Raw genomic sequence first — 14,946 nt, forward strand, 5'->3', positions numbered from 1 at the left:
AAACACTTATACATTTTCTTTTTATAAAAAAAAAATGAAATGCATTAAAGATTTTTGTAATATCAATTTGATTGTGTATTAAACAAAATATTAGCATAATGGATGGGCATCCTTTTAAACTTTATCGTTTTTGACTTCTTATATCGTTCTTTATAAGGGTTAAATGTATAACTATAGATTTTATTAGAAAACAATTCTATAAAAAGGATAACTTAAATACGCTGGTAATATATTTAAAAAAGTACTTTTCTTACCTATGAGACATTTTGATTATTGCAATCTTTTCGCCATATTGTTTACATGGCAACAAATCGGAATATCTCGGGAATTTAGTCAACCCATACAAGTAAAGCCCGAGAAGTTACGATTTATAATACTGGTTCTCTGTCCTTGATTTTCAGTCGCTCGGAGCCCCTCGCGTGGCTCGCTAACGTTTGTATGGAGTCAGTAGCACTGGTTCTCTGCCCTTGATTCCAGTCGCTGCCGCTAGGAATTACAAGGACAGGTAACCACCGCCGCCATGACAGTGGAAAATCTCACTGCTTTGTCGCGCATAGCAATTGCGCATTCTAAAAATAAATAGCATCCATGCTTGCGGAGAAGAATGTTAGGTGGATCCAGTGATCTAAATAACAGAGATAACGTAGCATATCTAAATTGAAGAATAAAACAATGAAAAACGTGGGAAATATTTAAATAACATGACAGTGACTGTATTGACTGAGTATATAGTTTACAAATGTCACAATGAACCCGAGAATGTTCCAATAGTGTTAACATTGCGATCCTGACGCATAAACACATTAATATACAGTGATTTATGGAGTATGGAGCGGCGAGTTAAACGCTATCATTCCGTAACTTGAAAACATAAAATAAATGATGGTAAAGTACATCTTGTGACGTAGTGGAATCAATGATTTACCATACCAATGGGTGAATGGCAAATATGCAAGTTAATAATCACAGATTTGAGTTATTTAAATAAGGCCTATGATGTCGCTTGCCAATGATTTTTAAGGCAGCACTTCGTAACGGTTTTAGATGGTTAAAATCCGTCTACTTTCTTTGTTAACAGCAGTGTGGAGTGCAGAAAGAAGGTTTGTTTATAACAAGCACTATGGATTTACGCTAGTTTAAATATAGATTTTTATCATCATTGTTGTTTCCTGTGACGCGATAAAATGGCAGTGGTTACCTGTCGTTGGTTTTTCAGGGCGCTTGCGCCCGTTAACCAATGTCAGGGTACCAGTCTATGGAGTCAGCAGAGGATTGCCACGATCGTTAACTAATGTCAGGGAACCAATCAGTTCTTCCGGTTTTATACGTTGTAGAGGGCCGAGGGTGTCATATTCATAAGTAAATAATACAACCCGTTTCTTTCGTCATTTATTTTGACAGCATGACGTGTTGAATTACTCTTAATATTTTTCTGATTGCACCGTCTTAATCTCTGACAGGTTTATTATTTTGCCAATAGCGGAGGTGAGTAGATTGCTGATTTAGAAACTGCAGAGTGGGTAAGCAGAGAGATATAATAGAGGGTAAGCAAGGATTCATCTGCTTCGGAAGCAGAGTTAACATTTCTAGCACAATGATTTGGAAACAGACAACGCTAGTATATAGTTATATCTTATATATATTCCAGATTTGTACTTAAAAAATATTGCTTTTGATTGGCGTGTTGAAAAAGAAAATAGGCTTATATCTTAGAGGATTTTTTAATAATGCTTCTACCACATATACAAGGGTCTCGGTTTATAAATGTGTATGCACTTATTAATATGTAAAAAAGTACTTTTTAACGTATCAGTAGGTACATGCATATTAAACCAAGACACAAGTACCTGTGGCTTCTGTAAGTAACATCTAATAATATGTTGACGGTGCGACAGTTAGGGCGAGCGCAGATACCATTCAGTTTTTATTTAGATCGGGCTTGTCAAACCGCACGTGATATTTTGCTGCTTCTAGACTCTGACGTCATATGACGTCATATGTATGTTGCATTACCAAAACGGAGTCTGATCAGTGCTAATTTTTATCAAGAATATTTAATCTACAATTTATCTGCAATATCCATAAAATCAAGGTGATTTTATTTTTTGTTGAATTTTTGTTGCTACCGCGTGAATGTAATTTGCTACGAGATGCAATTAGCTAAGCATTATGGGACCACAGGTAACTGTGGAAAAAAATCATATGGATCAATGTGCAAAGTCCGAATTTTCTGTTCGCCCAGGCGTTGCTTTAAGAGCTCGCAGTGAGGAGCTGCGCTTCGCCGCTTGCTGCGCTCACTATTATGAAATGAAATCAACAATGTCACCCTGAAATTGTAATATTAAAGGTATATTACACAGAAAAGTGCCTGTTTTCCTTTTTTTTTTTTTTTTTTTTTTTTTTTTTACATTTTTGTTAGGTTATGATGTGAATATATGTTTTTTTCCTATGTTAAGGTAGTACATGTAATAATGTATATGATTTTAAAATTATATTACAGACATGGCACTTCAGTGGACGTTTGTGGCTACTTTCATGTACATTGAGATCGGAGTAGTTATTGTGCTGCTTCTACCATTTGTTTCTCCAAGCAGGTGTGTATGCTTGTGTGTGGTATAATGGTCAAATTGTACTGTACATCAAATAAAATACAAGAAATCCTTAATGAGGGAAAGTGGTAGCAACAGCTAGCTGTGTATCATTTTGTGGTTGATATCTGATTAGAAATAATTATAAAATACTACAGTCTTTGTGAAAAGTTTTTCCATCCACAAGCTCAGGAGGCTGTAGAATGCATGCAAATTTTACCAGGCTGAGCCCCTTCAAAAATTATGAAAATTATCAATGAAAAACAAAACAATTATGGGATCTTGGACATATCCTTTTCACACAAAGTATCAATGCTAAAATAAAAAAAGAAATGCAGCATAAATGGCATATGTATAAGAATACTATGCGTGTAATAATATTTGTTTTCAGTTGATGAAAATTTGTCTTTTTTCTGTAGGTGGCAGAAGATTTTCAAATCACGGATTGTCTCCAGTGCATCCTCATATTCCTACATCTACTTCAATGTGTTCATTGCAATACTTTTGCTTCTGTTTGTGGGTAAGAATTACCTGTCAGTCATACTGAATTGTATTTTGGGTGTCTCAGATGAGACACATTTATGCGTAAAATAACTTTGATACAGAATGTATGCAAGAAATGTATGTTACAGTAGGTTATTAGCTCACCTGAGCTGAAAGATTGTATTGATATTGTAAGGTGTTTTAAAATGTAAATTTAGTCTATAATTCAGTTATACCCTATAAAATTGAATTAAATGTTATGAAAGTGCCACTCATACATAAATTTTTGCTGATCAAATTCATTGGAGACCAGTGTTGGATGATTTCATGGGTCACACCCACAAGTTTACATCCTCTGTGAATGATATCTTAAGTTAATATCTTAAGTTCATTGAACCTTTTATTTATACAAGTTACCAACAAACCAGTAAAATATTTTGCCCCAAAGTCATTGACCTTCACAAGTTAAAATGATTCCACAGAATATATTGCCTGAATGAAGAACAGCTCAAATTTGTAATGTAATAATGAAAAAAGAGCGCCTTTGATAGCCAGAGCATTTTTTGTATATTCAAGCCTTTTCTTTAAGATTCTATACGAGAAGTTCACAAGTACACAGAACCCACAGAAACCGTTGATTTAAAACACAATCCTGACTCTGTCAACGTGGGCCTGATGAAATTGTTCCGTGCTCAGAGAAATTTCTACATCTCCGGATTTGCTTTGTTTCTTTGGTTGTAAGTTACACTTATTTTTGCTAACAGTTCATACCTAAGTTTCAAACTTGCTTGAATATGTAATTCTCTTCAAAAAAGGTTTGAGTAATAAAAATAAAATATGTTTGTAAGGCTATCTTTAAAAAATTATTTGCTTGCCCTCTCCCGACAGACTGGCTAAAAATGGTCTGACTCAAAACTTTTTTAACCTCCAGGAAGCAATTATTTTTTTTTTATATATTCTGGACAATAAAGTTTAAAAATTTAGCATTGGAATTGAAATTTTCTTAGCAAAAAATTGTCTTACCTACCTACTTACTCAATTTTTTCATCCTGAGTCGGAAGAGGGCAAACAAACATTATTTTAAAGTTAGCCTAAGATATACATGCAGTATGCTTCTCTTCCTAATCCCTATTATTGAACATTAACTTTTAAATATGTACTTTGTGATTATTTGACTCTTTTGCTCTAGCATCATCCGACGTCTGTTGACCTTGCTTAATGAAGAAGCCAAGCTCGGAGCCCAGTGTGAGGCTTACAAGAAGCAGGCAGAGAGTGCTACTGCAGCTGCCAAACGTCTGATGGAAGAGAAGGACAACACTGCTAATTTTAATAAGGTAGGATAGAAACTAACAGGTGAATCAGGTATCTTCAACATCTATGTATCAAATACCAAGGGTATATCTAAGTGAGTCGGCAGCCCTGACTTATTGTTCAATGGAGTTTCAACTTTGACATCTCAAACTTTCTAATGTCTTGAAGTTTTCTACAGTCCTGTTTTTATGAAATATTGACTGATAACAAAAGAATTTTATAGATTTATATACAGTAGAAGTCAATCAGTTAACATGGATTGAACCATTTAGTGACAGACTTTACAAATGCTTTACTTCAATTACTGATTCTGGATCCTGCTGCTTGAAAGATAATGTACATGACCCTTATCTTTTTGTTAACAGGATGTTATATATAGAAGTTGATGTTAATATTATAATGGAAGTTAAGGGTAAATTTATGATTACAGTTGGTTATGTTTTGAATATTTGGTCAACGTGGGTCACTGGTTTATGATCCTTCATCCTGTGTAGTAAATTGCGTAGGAATCGCAGAATTAAGACTCAAACTGAAATCTGTAATTTTGTAAAGAAAACTGACTTTGTCTTATGTTGGCAATTCAGAGTAAAGAATACGAAGACCTAGATCCAGAAGAGAAAAGCCTTGCTATGAAGTTGGACCAGACAAAAGAGGCTTTAGTCAAGACTAAAGAAGGTATATATATTATTGTCAATAAAATTCCCATTGAAGTCACTAAAAAGAAAGAAATATATTTCAAATATATTTTTAATGAATCAAATATATATATTTACATTTCCCATAAATTCCCCATGATTCTTTATAAAATAGAATACAGTTCATTTTCTCATGAACTACCATGGATGAGCATGAATATCTCCATTGTTACATCATAATACCGTACTTGACGTCAAAACTTTAGTGCAAACTGTTTTGCTTTAAAAATGACAGTTGAATGGCGTAATTTGTAGTAACTCATCAGAAAGTAATGTAAATATAAGAAATGAATTTAATTTTTGAAGATTCATGAGGTACATGAACTACAACGCTTCACGCTGGCATATTTATCATGAAGCGCTAACGCGCTTCATGAAATATGCCAGCATGAAGCGTCGTAGTTCATGTTGTCATGAATCTTGAAAAATTAAATTCATTTCTTATATATATATATATATATATATATATATATATATATATATATATATATATATATATATATATATACATTTCCAAATATTTTTCCTTAAGATTCTTTGCAAATTAGAAGGCTGTTCATTTTCTCATGAACTACCAAGGATGAGCATGAATATCTCCATTGTTACGTCATAATACCGTACTTGACGTCAAAACTATAGTGCAAACTTTTTTGCTTTAAAAATGACAGTTGAATGGCGTAATTTGTGGTAACTCATCAAGAAATATTGTAAATATAAGAAATAAAATTAATTTGATTTTTGAAGATTCATGAGGTACATGAGGTACATGAACTACAACGCTTCACACCGGCATATTTATCATGAAGCGCTAACGCGCTTCATGAAATATGCCGGCGTGAAGCGTCGTAGTTCATGTCCTCATGAATCTTCAAAAATTAAATTCATTTCTTAAATATATATATATATATATATATATATATATATATATATATATATATATATATATATATACATATTTATATATATATATATATATATATATATATATATATATATATATATATATATATATATATACAGTCCCTGAAACATTCTACTTTCCCACTTAAACGGTGAGCGAACGCTGAACGAATGCAGAGCGAACGGTGTGTGAACGCTGAACGCAACTTGGTTAACGGTAGGTGAACGGAGCGTGAACGCGAGTGCAAAGTGAACGGTGAACTATTTATTCGGAATGCCTCTGATCTTTTTCTTGCATTGTATCTATTCTATTGTATTGTAATGTCAGGTGTAAAATAAATAAATAAATATTCCAAAGTTGAAATTAAGTTTCTTACAATATTTTCTGCACATATGTATGATGTTTAAATTCAGCTGTTTAATCGCACGATTTTTATCGCTGTAAAACATTGTAATTGTTACCCAACGCTGTAGTTTGAAAGATAAAATTATTCTATTTATATATATGTTTATTCTTATTTGATATATAAAACCATTACAAATAATGATTTTGGAAGAGGAAATTACTGACTTGGAGAATGAATTACAACGGTTTTAACAACCACACATGTATTTCCGGGCCAAAGCGATTCCGTGTAAAATAATGAGAAATAAAATTGAAGATATTTTACAAAGGTCTGTGGACATATTGCGTAAATACACTCGTATTTTAAAAATTTAATGCAATAATATATTTATTCGTCTATTTTTTTATGATGATTTGTTAAGCAGACTTCTACATGTATCTGTAGACAATTCCCCGTGATTATACTTCAGATAAGAGAACTTGATATTTAAGTAATATGCTGTCATAGTTTTGATTAAATGGACAAACGAGAGAGAGAGAGATTCCATTTTAGCGAATCCGGGATGTTTCGCGCTGATTCTGTTTCGCACTGAGATGGTTCGCGCCTGGATGATTCGCGCCGATTAAGGTGCGAAACATCTCACGATTTATTTTAAATATTCCATGAAATTATTATCCATTTTAAAAAATTGTTTATCAATTATTTATCAATTATAAGATATACATATATAGATGTTGTGTGTTCAAATGCATGACTTAATAATACATGTATGCACTGCCAAAGATTCATCAAATATTCCATGAGGATTTAATTGTATAATTAGTTGTAGATCGAAAGGTGAGAATTTATTAATTGACGTGTTGGTAGTCAAACCAGCAATAATTACTTAATTAGATGGCGGTATTATAATTAGCATGGTGTTAAAATAATACATAATTATATGCTATGTATACTTCAAACACAGTTCAAACACAATTATGTCTCTGCTACAAATATAATCTCCTTGAATTAAAAAAAATGTTTCAAAAAATATCAAAAAACCATATAACATGTTTAAAATCTAAAAATCTAAAATTTTGTTAAACGAACTTCAGTAGGCTAGCACATATTTGTACAACAATTTGGGGCGAACCATCTCAGCGCGAAACGGAATTGGTGCGAAACATCGCAGCGCGAACCATGCTTAGGTGCGAAACATCCCGTTACCCATTTGAGCCCCCCCCCCCCTTTCCCCAAATTGCATGTACAGGTACCTGCATCACACAAAAATTCTTAAATTTTTTCTAAATATATCAGGCAGTGAAAGTAACCTTTTTTTTATCAACAAATTCATTGTTTCACAGTTATAATCGGTTTTTATTTTCTTGCTTCAAGTTCACACGAAGTCCAGTGCTTGTGCTGTCAATCAAAGTCATTCGACACTGTGCAGGTGTGAAAGTCTCGTCACACCAAAGGCGAAGTGTTACTCTGTAGCATTTTCAAGAAGTTTTAACATTTTTTATCATTTCTAGATCTGATTCCAACATTTCAAAAAATAAAAAATTATAAATAAATAATTTAAATAAAAAACACTTGGAATGAATTTGAAACATACTCCCTGCCAATTTAAAATACCACCGCTGGCACGTGTACAGGGTGTCCCAGAATATATAATACCATTTCAAGATTCTGTAAACCCTAATCAATGTAATGAATATTGGATTACAACAAATGCATTTTAAACATTGCATATACTATCCAATTTTATTCACATAATTTGACAGTCATTAAAAAGAAAACAACAAAATGAGTTCACTTTGAAACATGCTATGCTTTTTACATGATGCCCTCTAAATGACATTCTATTTGTGTAATGATAATGTCTAGACATTGCGCAAAGTTCCTTAACTTGAGACAACATGCCTGTATCGGTAGTTACTTCTGGATTTTCATCAGAGGTAAACCTTTTGTATATGTTAAGGATTCTGGTTTGGGTTTTAGCAGCAGTAACCTAAGTCTAGGATTGATAATTACAGTTTCAAAATGAAGGTAGCTAGCTCTATTGATAATCCATTTTGATTAAAATTGCAGTTTTTTGCAAAAGTTTGATGTAAATTTGATATGTTGTAATTTCATATGTGTGAGAATTTTTTTGGAATATTTTGTTGCTAAAAAATTATACTTCTTCAAATATTGTTAGAGACATATATCAAAAAATTGCCCGAGGGATGTGTTTGTGGCAGGTATTTCAAATGGTATCATATATTTTGGGACACCCTGTATATTTTGAGCTAATATTGTTTAATGACTTTTTAAGATGCATATTTGTTTTGAGACTGAAATTTTTGTGGTACAAAACGCATTGACTTCTTTTTAAATATTAATTACAATATACTGGAAATACTGACTAATTAACTGATTTAGGTGGAAAAGGGGGGGGGGGGGGGGTCTTATCGAATGGCAAACATATAAAGTAAGGATGAAGGAAGGACGAAATTTTTTCTCTTTAATCATAGACTTTATATATGTAAAGTAGAAAAAAATAGTAGTGTATTACATTTAAATAAATATTTTTTAACCACACTATCAATTTAATTTGCTCCAAAGATATTTGATTAACTGGATTTCCGCAGTACTATTTATAATTCTCAGAACTAGTTCTAATATGTATTTCTAAATTAATTGAAAAAAAAATGTGTTAGAAATAAATATTTTCGTAATTTTGCTGCAGTTGGTAAATTAATTGACAAGGATTATTATCTATTTCTCCATTAACGATTTGTTGTCTTTAATATAACAACAAAATGTTGCAGTGCTTGAAGTATCCGTACATTGCCCATATTTAAATTTAATTCTTCAGCATCGTTCTACATAGGTACATACTTGTAACAACATTTATTTTCCAGAGTAATTTAATAAATAACCTAACAGCTAAGTTAGAATAATGATGAAACACATTGTAGATCATTTTTTCCCATGAATTAATGATCCTTTAAATACGATATGTTAGTTATTAAATTTCAAAACCTGTAAATCCTTAGTTACAAAAAGATAAGTCCCTTCACTTCGGAGTTCCTAATGACAGTGAAGACTGAATGATAAGTGAACGCTGAACGCAAGGTGAACGCAAAGTGAATGAATGGAGAGCGAATGGTGAAAGCTTTGTGAACGGTGATTGCGAGCGCAAGGTGAACACTGAACGCAAAACTGTGAACGGAGAACGAACGGTAAACGCACGCTGAACGAATGGTGAGCGAACGGAAAAATGGGAAAGTAGAACGTTTCAGGGACTGTAATATATATATATATATATAAATAATATATATATATATATATATATATATATATATATATATATATATATATATATATATATATATATATATATATATATATATTGATGTTTAAGGATTACAATTTGATACTGTATTTAACTATATATTCAAGGTAACTGACATCATTTCAATATGAAAATTCACTGCAGAATTTATATAAAATAATACAAGAAAGGTTTATTGGTATAATCATCGGGAAGGAGTATCAAAATCAGTAGAAGTAGGGTCACCAAGTATTTATAAAAAGTTTTGAAAATCTGTTTAGGAACAAAAGAAATTTCATGAAAGTAGTGAAATGGAATATTTAGAAACCTTCATTATGATTTAAAGCATTCCAAATTATACTTATAAACAGTATTATATATTTACATGTACATGTAGTTTTATTATGCTTTGAATACCAGTTTTAAAAAGTGCATGTAGAATGGAATTTCTTCATTTTTTTTTCAGAATTGAAGAAAACAAAAGTAGATCTAGAAACACTGAAGTCTCAAGCTACTAGCACAAACAATGAATATGACAGATTGCTAAAGGAGCATGAAAAACTACAGGTAAAACCTTGTGTGGAATTAACTTCAAATTCTATGTCACAACAATAAATTATGGCCAAATACATTGTCCTCCTAGCAATTTTCGGTCATTTTCTCTAGCATTTTAGATTTTTTCCCCATTAATTTGATATCACGTAGAACAGTTTTTATCAACTAAATTACTTAAATTATACTTCTTCAGTTCATATCATTTGTAAGTAAGAATCAGACAGGCAGTGATAGAAATTTGAATATTTCAGATTGGGCCTGCCCAATATATTTATTTTTTTTTTATCTGGATACGTGATTCATTAGTAGTCTAAATATAATTTTTCTCAAGAGGCACAAAGAGGACATCATATGTTACCTTATACATGTGTACATATACTGCAACATTGAACATTAGGGGACTAAATGTCATTCAAAAAGACATAAAGTTTCGTCTTCAAATGACAAGTTGCTGTGTTATGATATGGCAAGAAATTTTAGATACCATAAATACTATGGTTTTAAAACAATCTTTAAATATTAAATAGTTTATATTAATGATATTTGATATTAAAATAATATTAAATCAATATCATTCACAGTAACAAATATGCAAATAATATACATACATATGTTATGCTTTACTTTTAAACATATTAAATATGGAAAAACTAAAGCAATTAAGCATAATTAAATTAAGTTTTTCAGTTTAAAAAGAGTGGAAAAATCAAAAAATCAACACAAAAACTTTAATTCTAGAAAATATATTATGAAAAGTCTTTTTTCGCTTAGTCAGATGAATTTTACATTTTTAAATATTAAAATTGAGGAAAGACTTGCTATTGTTTGTCAAACTTTCATTGTATGACTTCACTATATATGTTTTATATACAGAGTTTGACTCCGCTTGTCTAATAGACAATAATTTGATAATATTTCACTAATAATACTTCAATGACCTTCATTCTTACAATACATAGTGAAAATGAAAGTGATGAAGGAATAAGAACAGGAAGCTCTTAAATTATATTAATGTAAACATGGTTTAAATTAAATACTTGTTATTTACCAGTGCTCTTCAACAAGGATGAGAAAGTTGATGAGTGGAAACTTTGATGATTATTATTTATTCATCAATTTTCTCAACATTTTCAAATCATCAAAGTTTTTATGTATATATTATATACAAATATTTAAAAAATTAACTTGTGAAATTAAATTTTGATTTTCAGGAAAAAGTCGAAAAAGATGGCTCAAAGAAAGACAACTAGCTTTGATGATTAACCTCTACACAACAGTCAAAAGAAAATCAAAGTCTGTTGTAAGAACTGCATTAGAAATGAGACTTACATGTCTTTTCAAAGCTATACCAATGCTGCTTGGTATTTTTGTATTCCCCAGTCACTGTGTAAATGACAGGAAGCTAATTCTGTAGAAATAATGTTATTTTATTGGCTGTTATTTATAAAACTAGTATTTTGTATCAAATCTTGTGTATATATTTTCTTTAGTTTTATTAGAAAAGATTGTGGAAATCGTTGTCTTGATGATTTTTTGGACACATTTTTGCATGTTTCAAACATTTAAACCTGTATTCACTTGAAAGGGATTCCTATGTTCAAAACTAATATTAAAATGATATGGTCTATAATTTTGTATTTTTACCAATGTGATTTGATATATATTTTATCTTTGTTTAAATTACTTCCTCATTAAAATTCTCATTAATTTCACCTTTACATCAAATTAAATACTTAGGTGGTTCTTCTCTGATGGAATATATGAAAAGACACTGGTCATTTCATTCTTACATCTTTTGGAGAGCCTTGACTTCAAAAATTGTTTGTGCAATGAATAGTGTCCTTGGAGTATAGATGTGATTAGATGTTGCCCTTGTGTGTATACATGTAATATGCTTTAAAAATGCAATATTAAATGAATTTGAAGTTAAAGTATGTATTTTTGATTTAACATACGTAGCTAAAATTTTCTCCGTATTTTTGTGCATGTGCATAAACTGTGTGCTAAATCTGCGTTTGTTTTATTGTTAGAGAACCAGATGTTTGGTTTTAAAGTAACAGCACTGTTCATGGACATAATTCATATGTTTAAACTTGCTAAAAAAAACAAGTGTTTTCTTTGCTGAATGTGTATTATAAAAAAAAATATTTGACTTTCAAATTAGAGTAAAAAAATGCATTGGAAATCTTTGTATAATTTTATTTTTTTTTTTTTTACTGATGGGAAACAACATACATAAATACTCATACACATACATGTATTTTTTTTTAACTCGCTGAATTTTGGGATCTTATAGAAAGCTCCTTGTAGATTTGGTTAATAAATAGCTTTTGAATGTGTCTTGAATCTTGAAATTCATTCACTTATCAAATCATGCATTTGTATGTGGGAACATGCCAGATAATTTGTGCAATGAATGTAATAAGGATACAATTTTCTTATTTTCAAAATCATTCCACAGATATCGGTTTTAAATAAGAAACAAATGCATGTCACTTTTGTACTAGAAATAATCAAAAAATTCTTGTAAGTTATTAAATTTATTCAAAATAAATGAGTAGAATAATTGAACGAGAACTAGTGACCTTGACAGTACATGCATATATGAACCTTCAGTGACAAGGAAAGAACTTGCAGGTGCTCTTTCGCTATAAGCCTTATTTTACCTTTTGGTTCACAAGTTTCAGATTCTTTATTCCTGTGTTTATCCTAACAATAAAATTTAGTATGTTTCAGGAAACGGGCATAAATTTTGTACATATTCATTTTGTATGTCGTCCAGAGGAAGAAAGGGTAGTAGGGTAGATTTTTATTAAAGGAATTAAGGAGAGAAACTTGAAATTTGATGGAAAAAACCATAGTCTGAAAGCTGTATGTCTCTTATTAAATTGAGATTATCTAAGTGATGTTCGCACTCTGAATGATTTTTTTATAATTAAGCACGGTTTGTGAAAGGAAGCAACCAGTTAACATTTTCCATATAAATTAAGCCCTTATATAGAACGTTAATGTCAGGGTACCAGTCTTCAACACGCAGACAAAACAAGAATGAGATTATGATTATTAGCTCTTCTGAGCCAAAGACTCATAGAGCTAATGCTATGGCCATTTGTGTGGTGTGCATAAACTTTTTGGAAAAAGGGCCATATCTTAAGAACCCCTTAGTCATTTTTTCAAATTTGTAACAGAGTATCTTTGGCACAAGGGATTTTATTTATACTAAAACTAGGAATGTGTCCCTTAAGCGTGGGGGAGATGATAAGGGAAATAAAAGCAAAAGTAGTGGTTGCTAAAAAATCTTCTCAAGAACCACTAGGCAGATCATCACCAAACTTACAGACGAGGATAAGGATATGTTGTAGATTAAAAATTGTTCAAGTCATCACTCTTGGGCAAAGGGCGTGGTGTCAAGGTCACTTCAAAGTTGACAAAAAATTATGTTTTGTTAAAACTTTGATAGTCTTACCACTATAAAGCCTAGGATCATCAAATCTTGTCAGTTGATGCATCTTAGGAACTCAGATCATGTTGACTCAAAAATAGGTCGTGGTGGTCTACTTTTTGAATTTTGCAGGTATTCATTTTCAGTTTGATTTTGACGGATACTTTGGATACTTTGAAGTCTATGATCATCAAAACTTGTCAGTTTATGCATCATGGGACCTTGAAGTGTGTCGAACAAAAAGTAGGTCACCATGACCCACTTTCTGAATTTTATGGCTAATCGTTTCCTAATCATTAAATTACGTCGTTAAAATTCACTCTGATTCTACACAAAAGTACTTTGACATTGATTTAAAACGATGCTGGAGTTCCTCATTGACATTTACGAGGGTCGTTCAATAAATAATGCAACAAACAGTATATCATAGTAAATGGAGATCTGTTTAATTTTATTTTTTCACAGTTGAAACGTTCAATTAAAGAGTTCCCAATCACAGAAAAATCCATGATTTTTCCTATTGTCCTTGCAAAGAAATTCACTCTTAAAGTAAGCATGGTCACTATACACTGAGCTGAAAAACTGTTTAAAATGATCTCCGCCAAGAAGATGAAAATGAGAGCGTATGTGCAAACTGCTTCTTTGCATTAATCGCCGAAGAACTCAAATTAAAGGTATGATATTTATATGTGGAAAGAATATAGTCTTTAGCGCTGTATAGTTTTCAGATTGATTCAGAAATTCAAAAGTAAAAAAGGAGAGTAAAATATAACGGTCAAACTGGTCGATTGAAATTTGTAGGGACACCAAAAATTATCGATGCTATGTGCAACATGATATCTTAAAATGTCAGATTTACATCGAAAGACATTGCTAAAACACTAAGCATTAATTTTCATCATCAAAACATTTTATAGAATTCTGACAAGGGAAATGAATATGTTAATATTTCTATCAGATGGGTGCCTTATTATTTTTTTTTTTTTAGATTGCCTAAGAGAAAATACGCATTAAATGTGCCAGCGGTCTATATTTAAAAAACAAAATATTTTAACAAAATAAAAGATTTGTTAAATTTGCGTGATGGATATCGAAATATTGGTTCACTTTTCTAAGCTAAAATGTAACATCAATAATAAAATGTGGAATCAAAGAAAAAATTATCGTTCTTATTATTGTAAAGAGAAACAAGGCTCCAAGCATGTTTTATTAGTTTTCATTTTTTTTCAAGAGGTCCAGTAAAACATGTACATACAACCAAAGGAAGGATAATCAATGGTAAATTTTGTTTAAATTGCACTGAGGAAAGGTTATCAGATTTCCTGCA

At 31.2% G+C, this 14,946-nt stretch overlaps 1 protein-coding gene across 2 annotated transcripts; it reads left to right on the top strand.

Annotated features, from left to right (window-relative positions):
* Positions 1–1,369: 1,369 nt before the first annotated feature.
* On the top strand, positions 1,370–12,516 carry LOC133187444 (B-cell receptor-associated protein 31-like). Of its 2 annotated transcripts, none has more exons than XM_061322821.1 (8): positions 1,370–1,544; positions 2,501–2,594; positions 3,008–3,108; positions 3,661–3,808; positions 4,261–4,405; positions 4,967–5,057; positions 10,089–10,189; positions 11,389–12,516. In XM_061322821.1, exons 2-8 carry the CDS (start codon positions 2,503–2,505, stop codon positions 11,425–11,427), a joined length of 717 nt encoding a protein of 238 aa, XP_061178805.1. In that variant the 5' UTR covers positions 1,370–1,544; positions 2,501–2,502; the 3' UTR covers positions 11,428–12,516. The 2 variants fall into 2 exon arrangements, with proteins under 2 accessions (XP_061178805.1, XP_061178804.1); XM_061322820.1 differs by having other exon boundaries at positions 1,370–1,485.
* Positions 12,517–14,946: the final 2,430 nt, after the last annotated feature.

This window comes from Saccostrea echinata, unplaced genomic scaffold (genome assembly GCF_033153115.1).
Source record: "Saccostrea echinata isolate AGI-Se365-2 ecotype Australia unplaced genomic scaffold, CSIRO_AGI_Sech_v1 ptg000015l, whole genome shotgun sequence".
NCBI classification, from domain to species: domain Eukaryota; kingdom Metazoa; phylum Mollusca; class Bivalvia; order Ostreida; family Ostreidae; genus Saccostrea; species Saccostrea echinata.

Coding starts and splice junctions, on each gene's coding strand:
- LOC133187444 (XM_061322821.1), top strand. CDS start 2,503: ATGGCACTTCAGTGGACGTTTGTGGCTACTTTCATGTACATTGAGATC. Junction 4,406..4,966: donor ACACTGCTAATTTTAATAAG/GTAGGATAGAAA, acceptor TTGGCAATTCAG/AGTAAAGAATACGAAGACCT. Junction 10,190..11,388: donor AGGAGCATGAAAAACTACAG/GTAAAACCTTGT, acceptor TTTGATTTTCAG/GAAAAAGTCGAAAAAGATGG.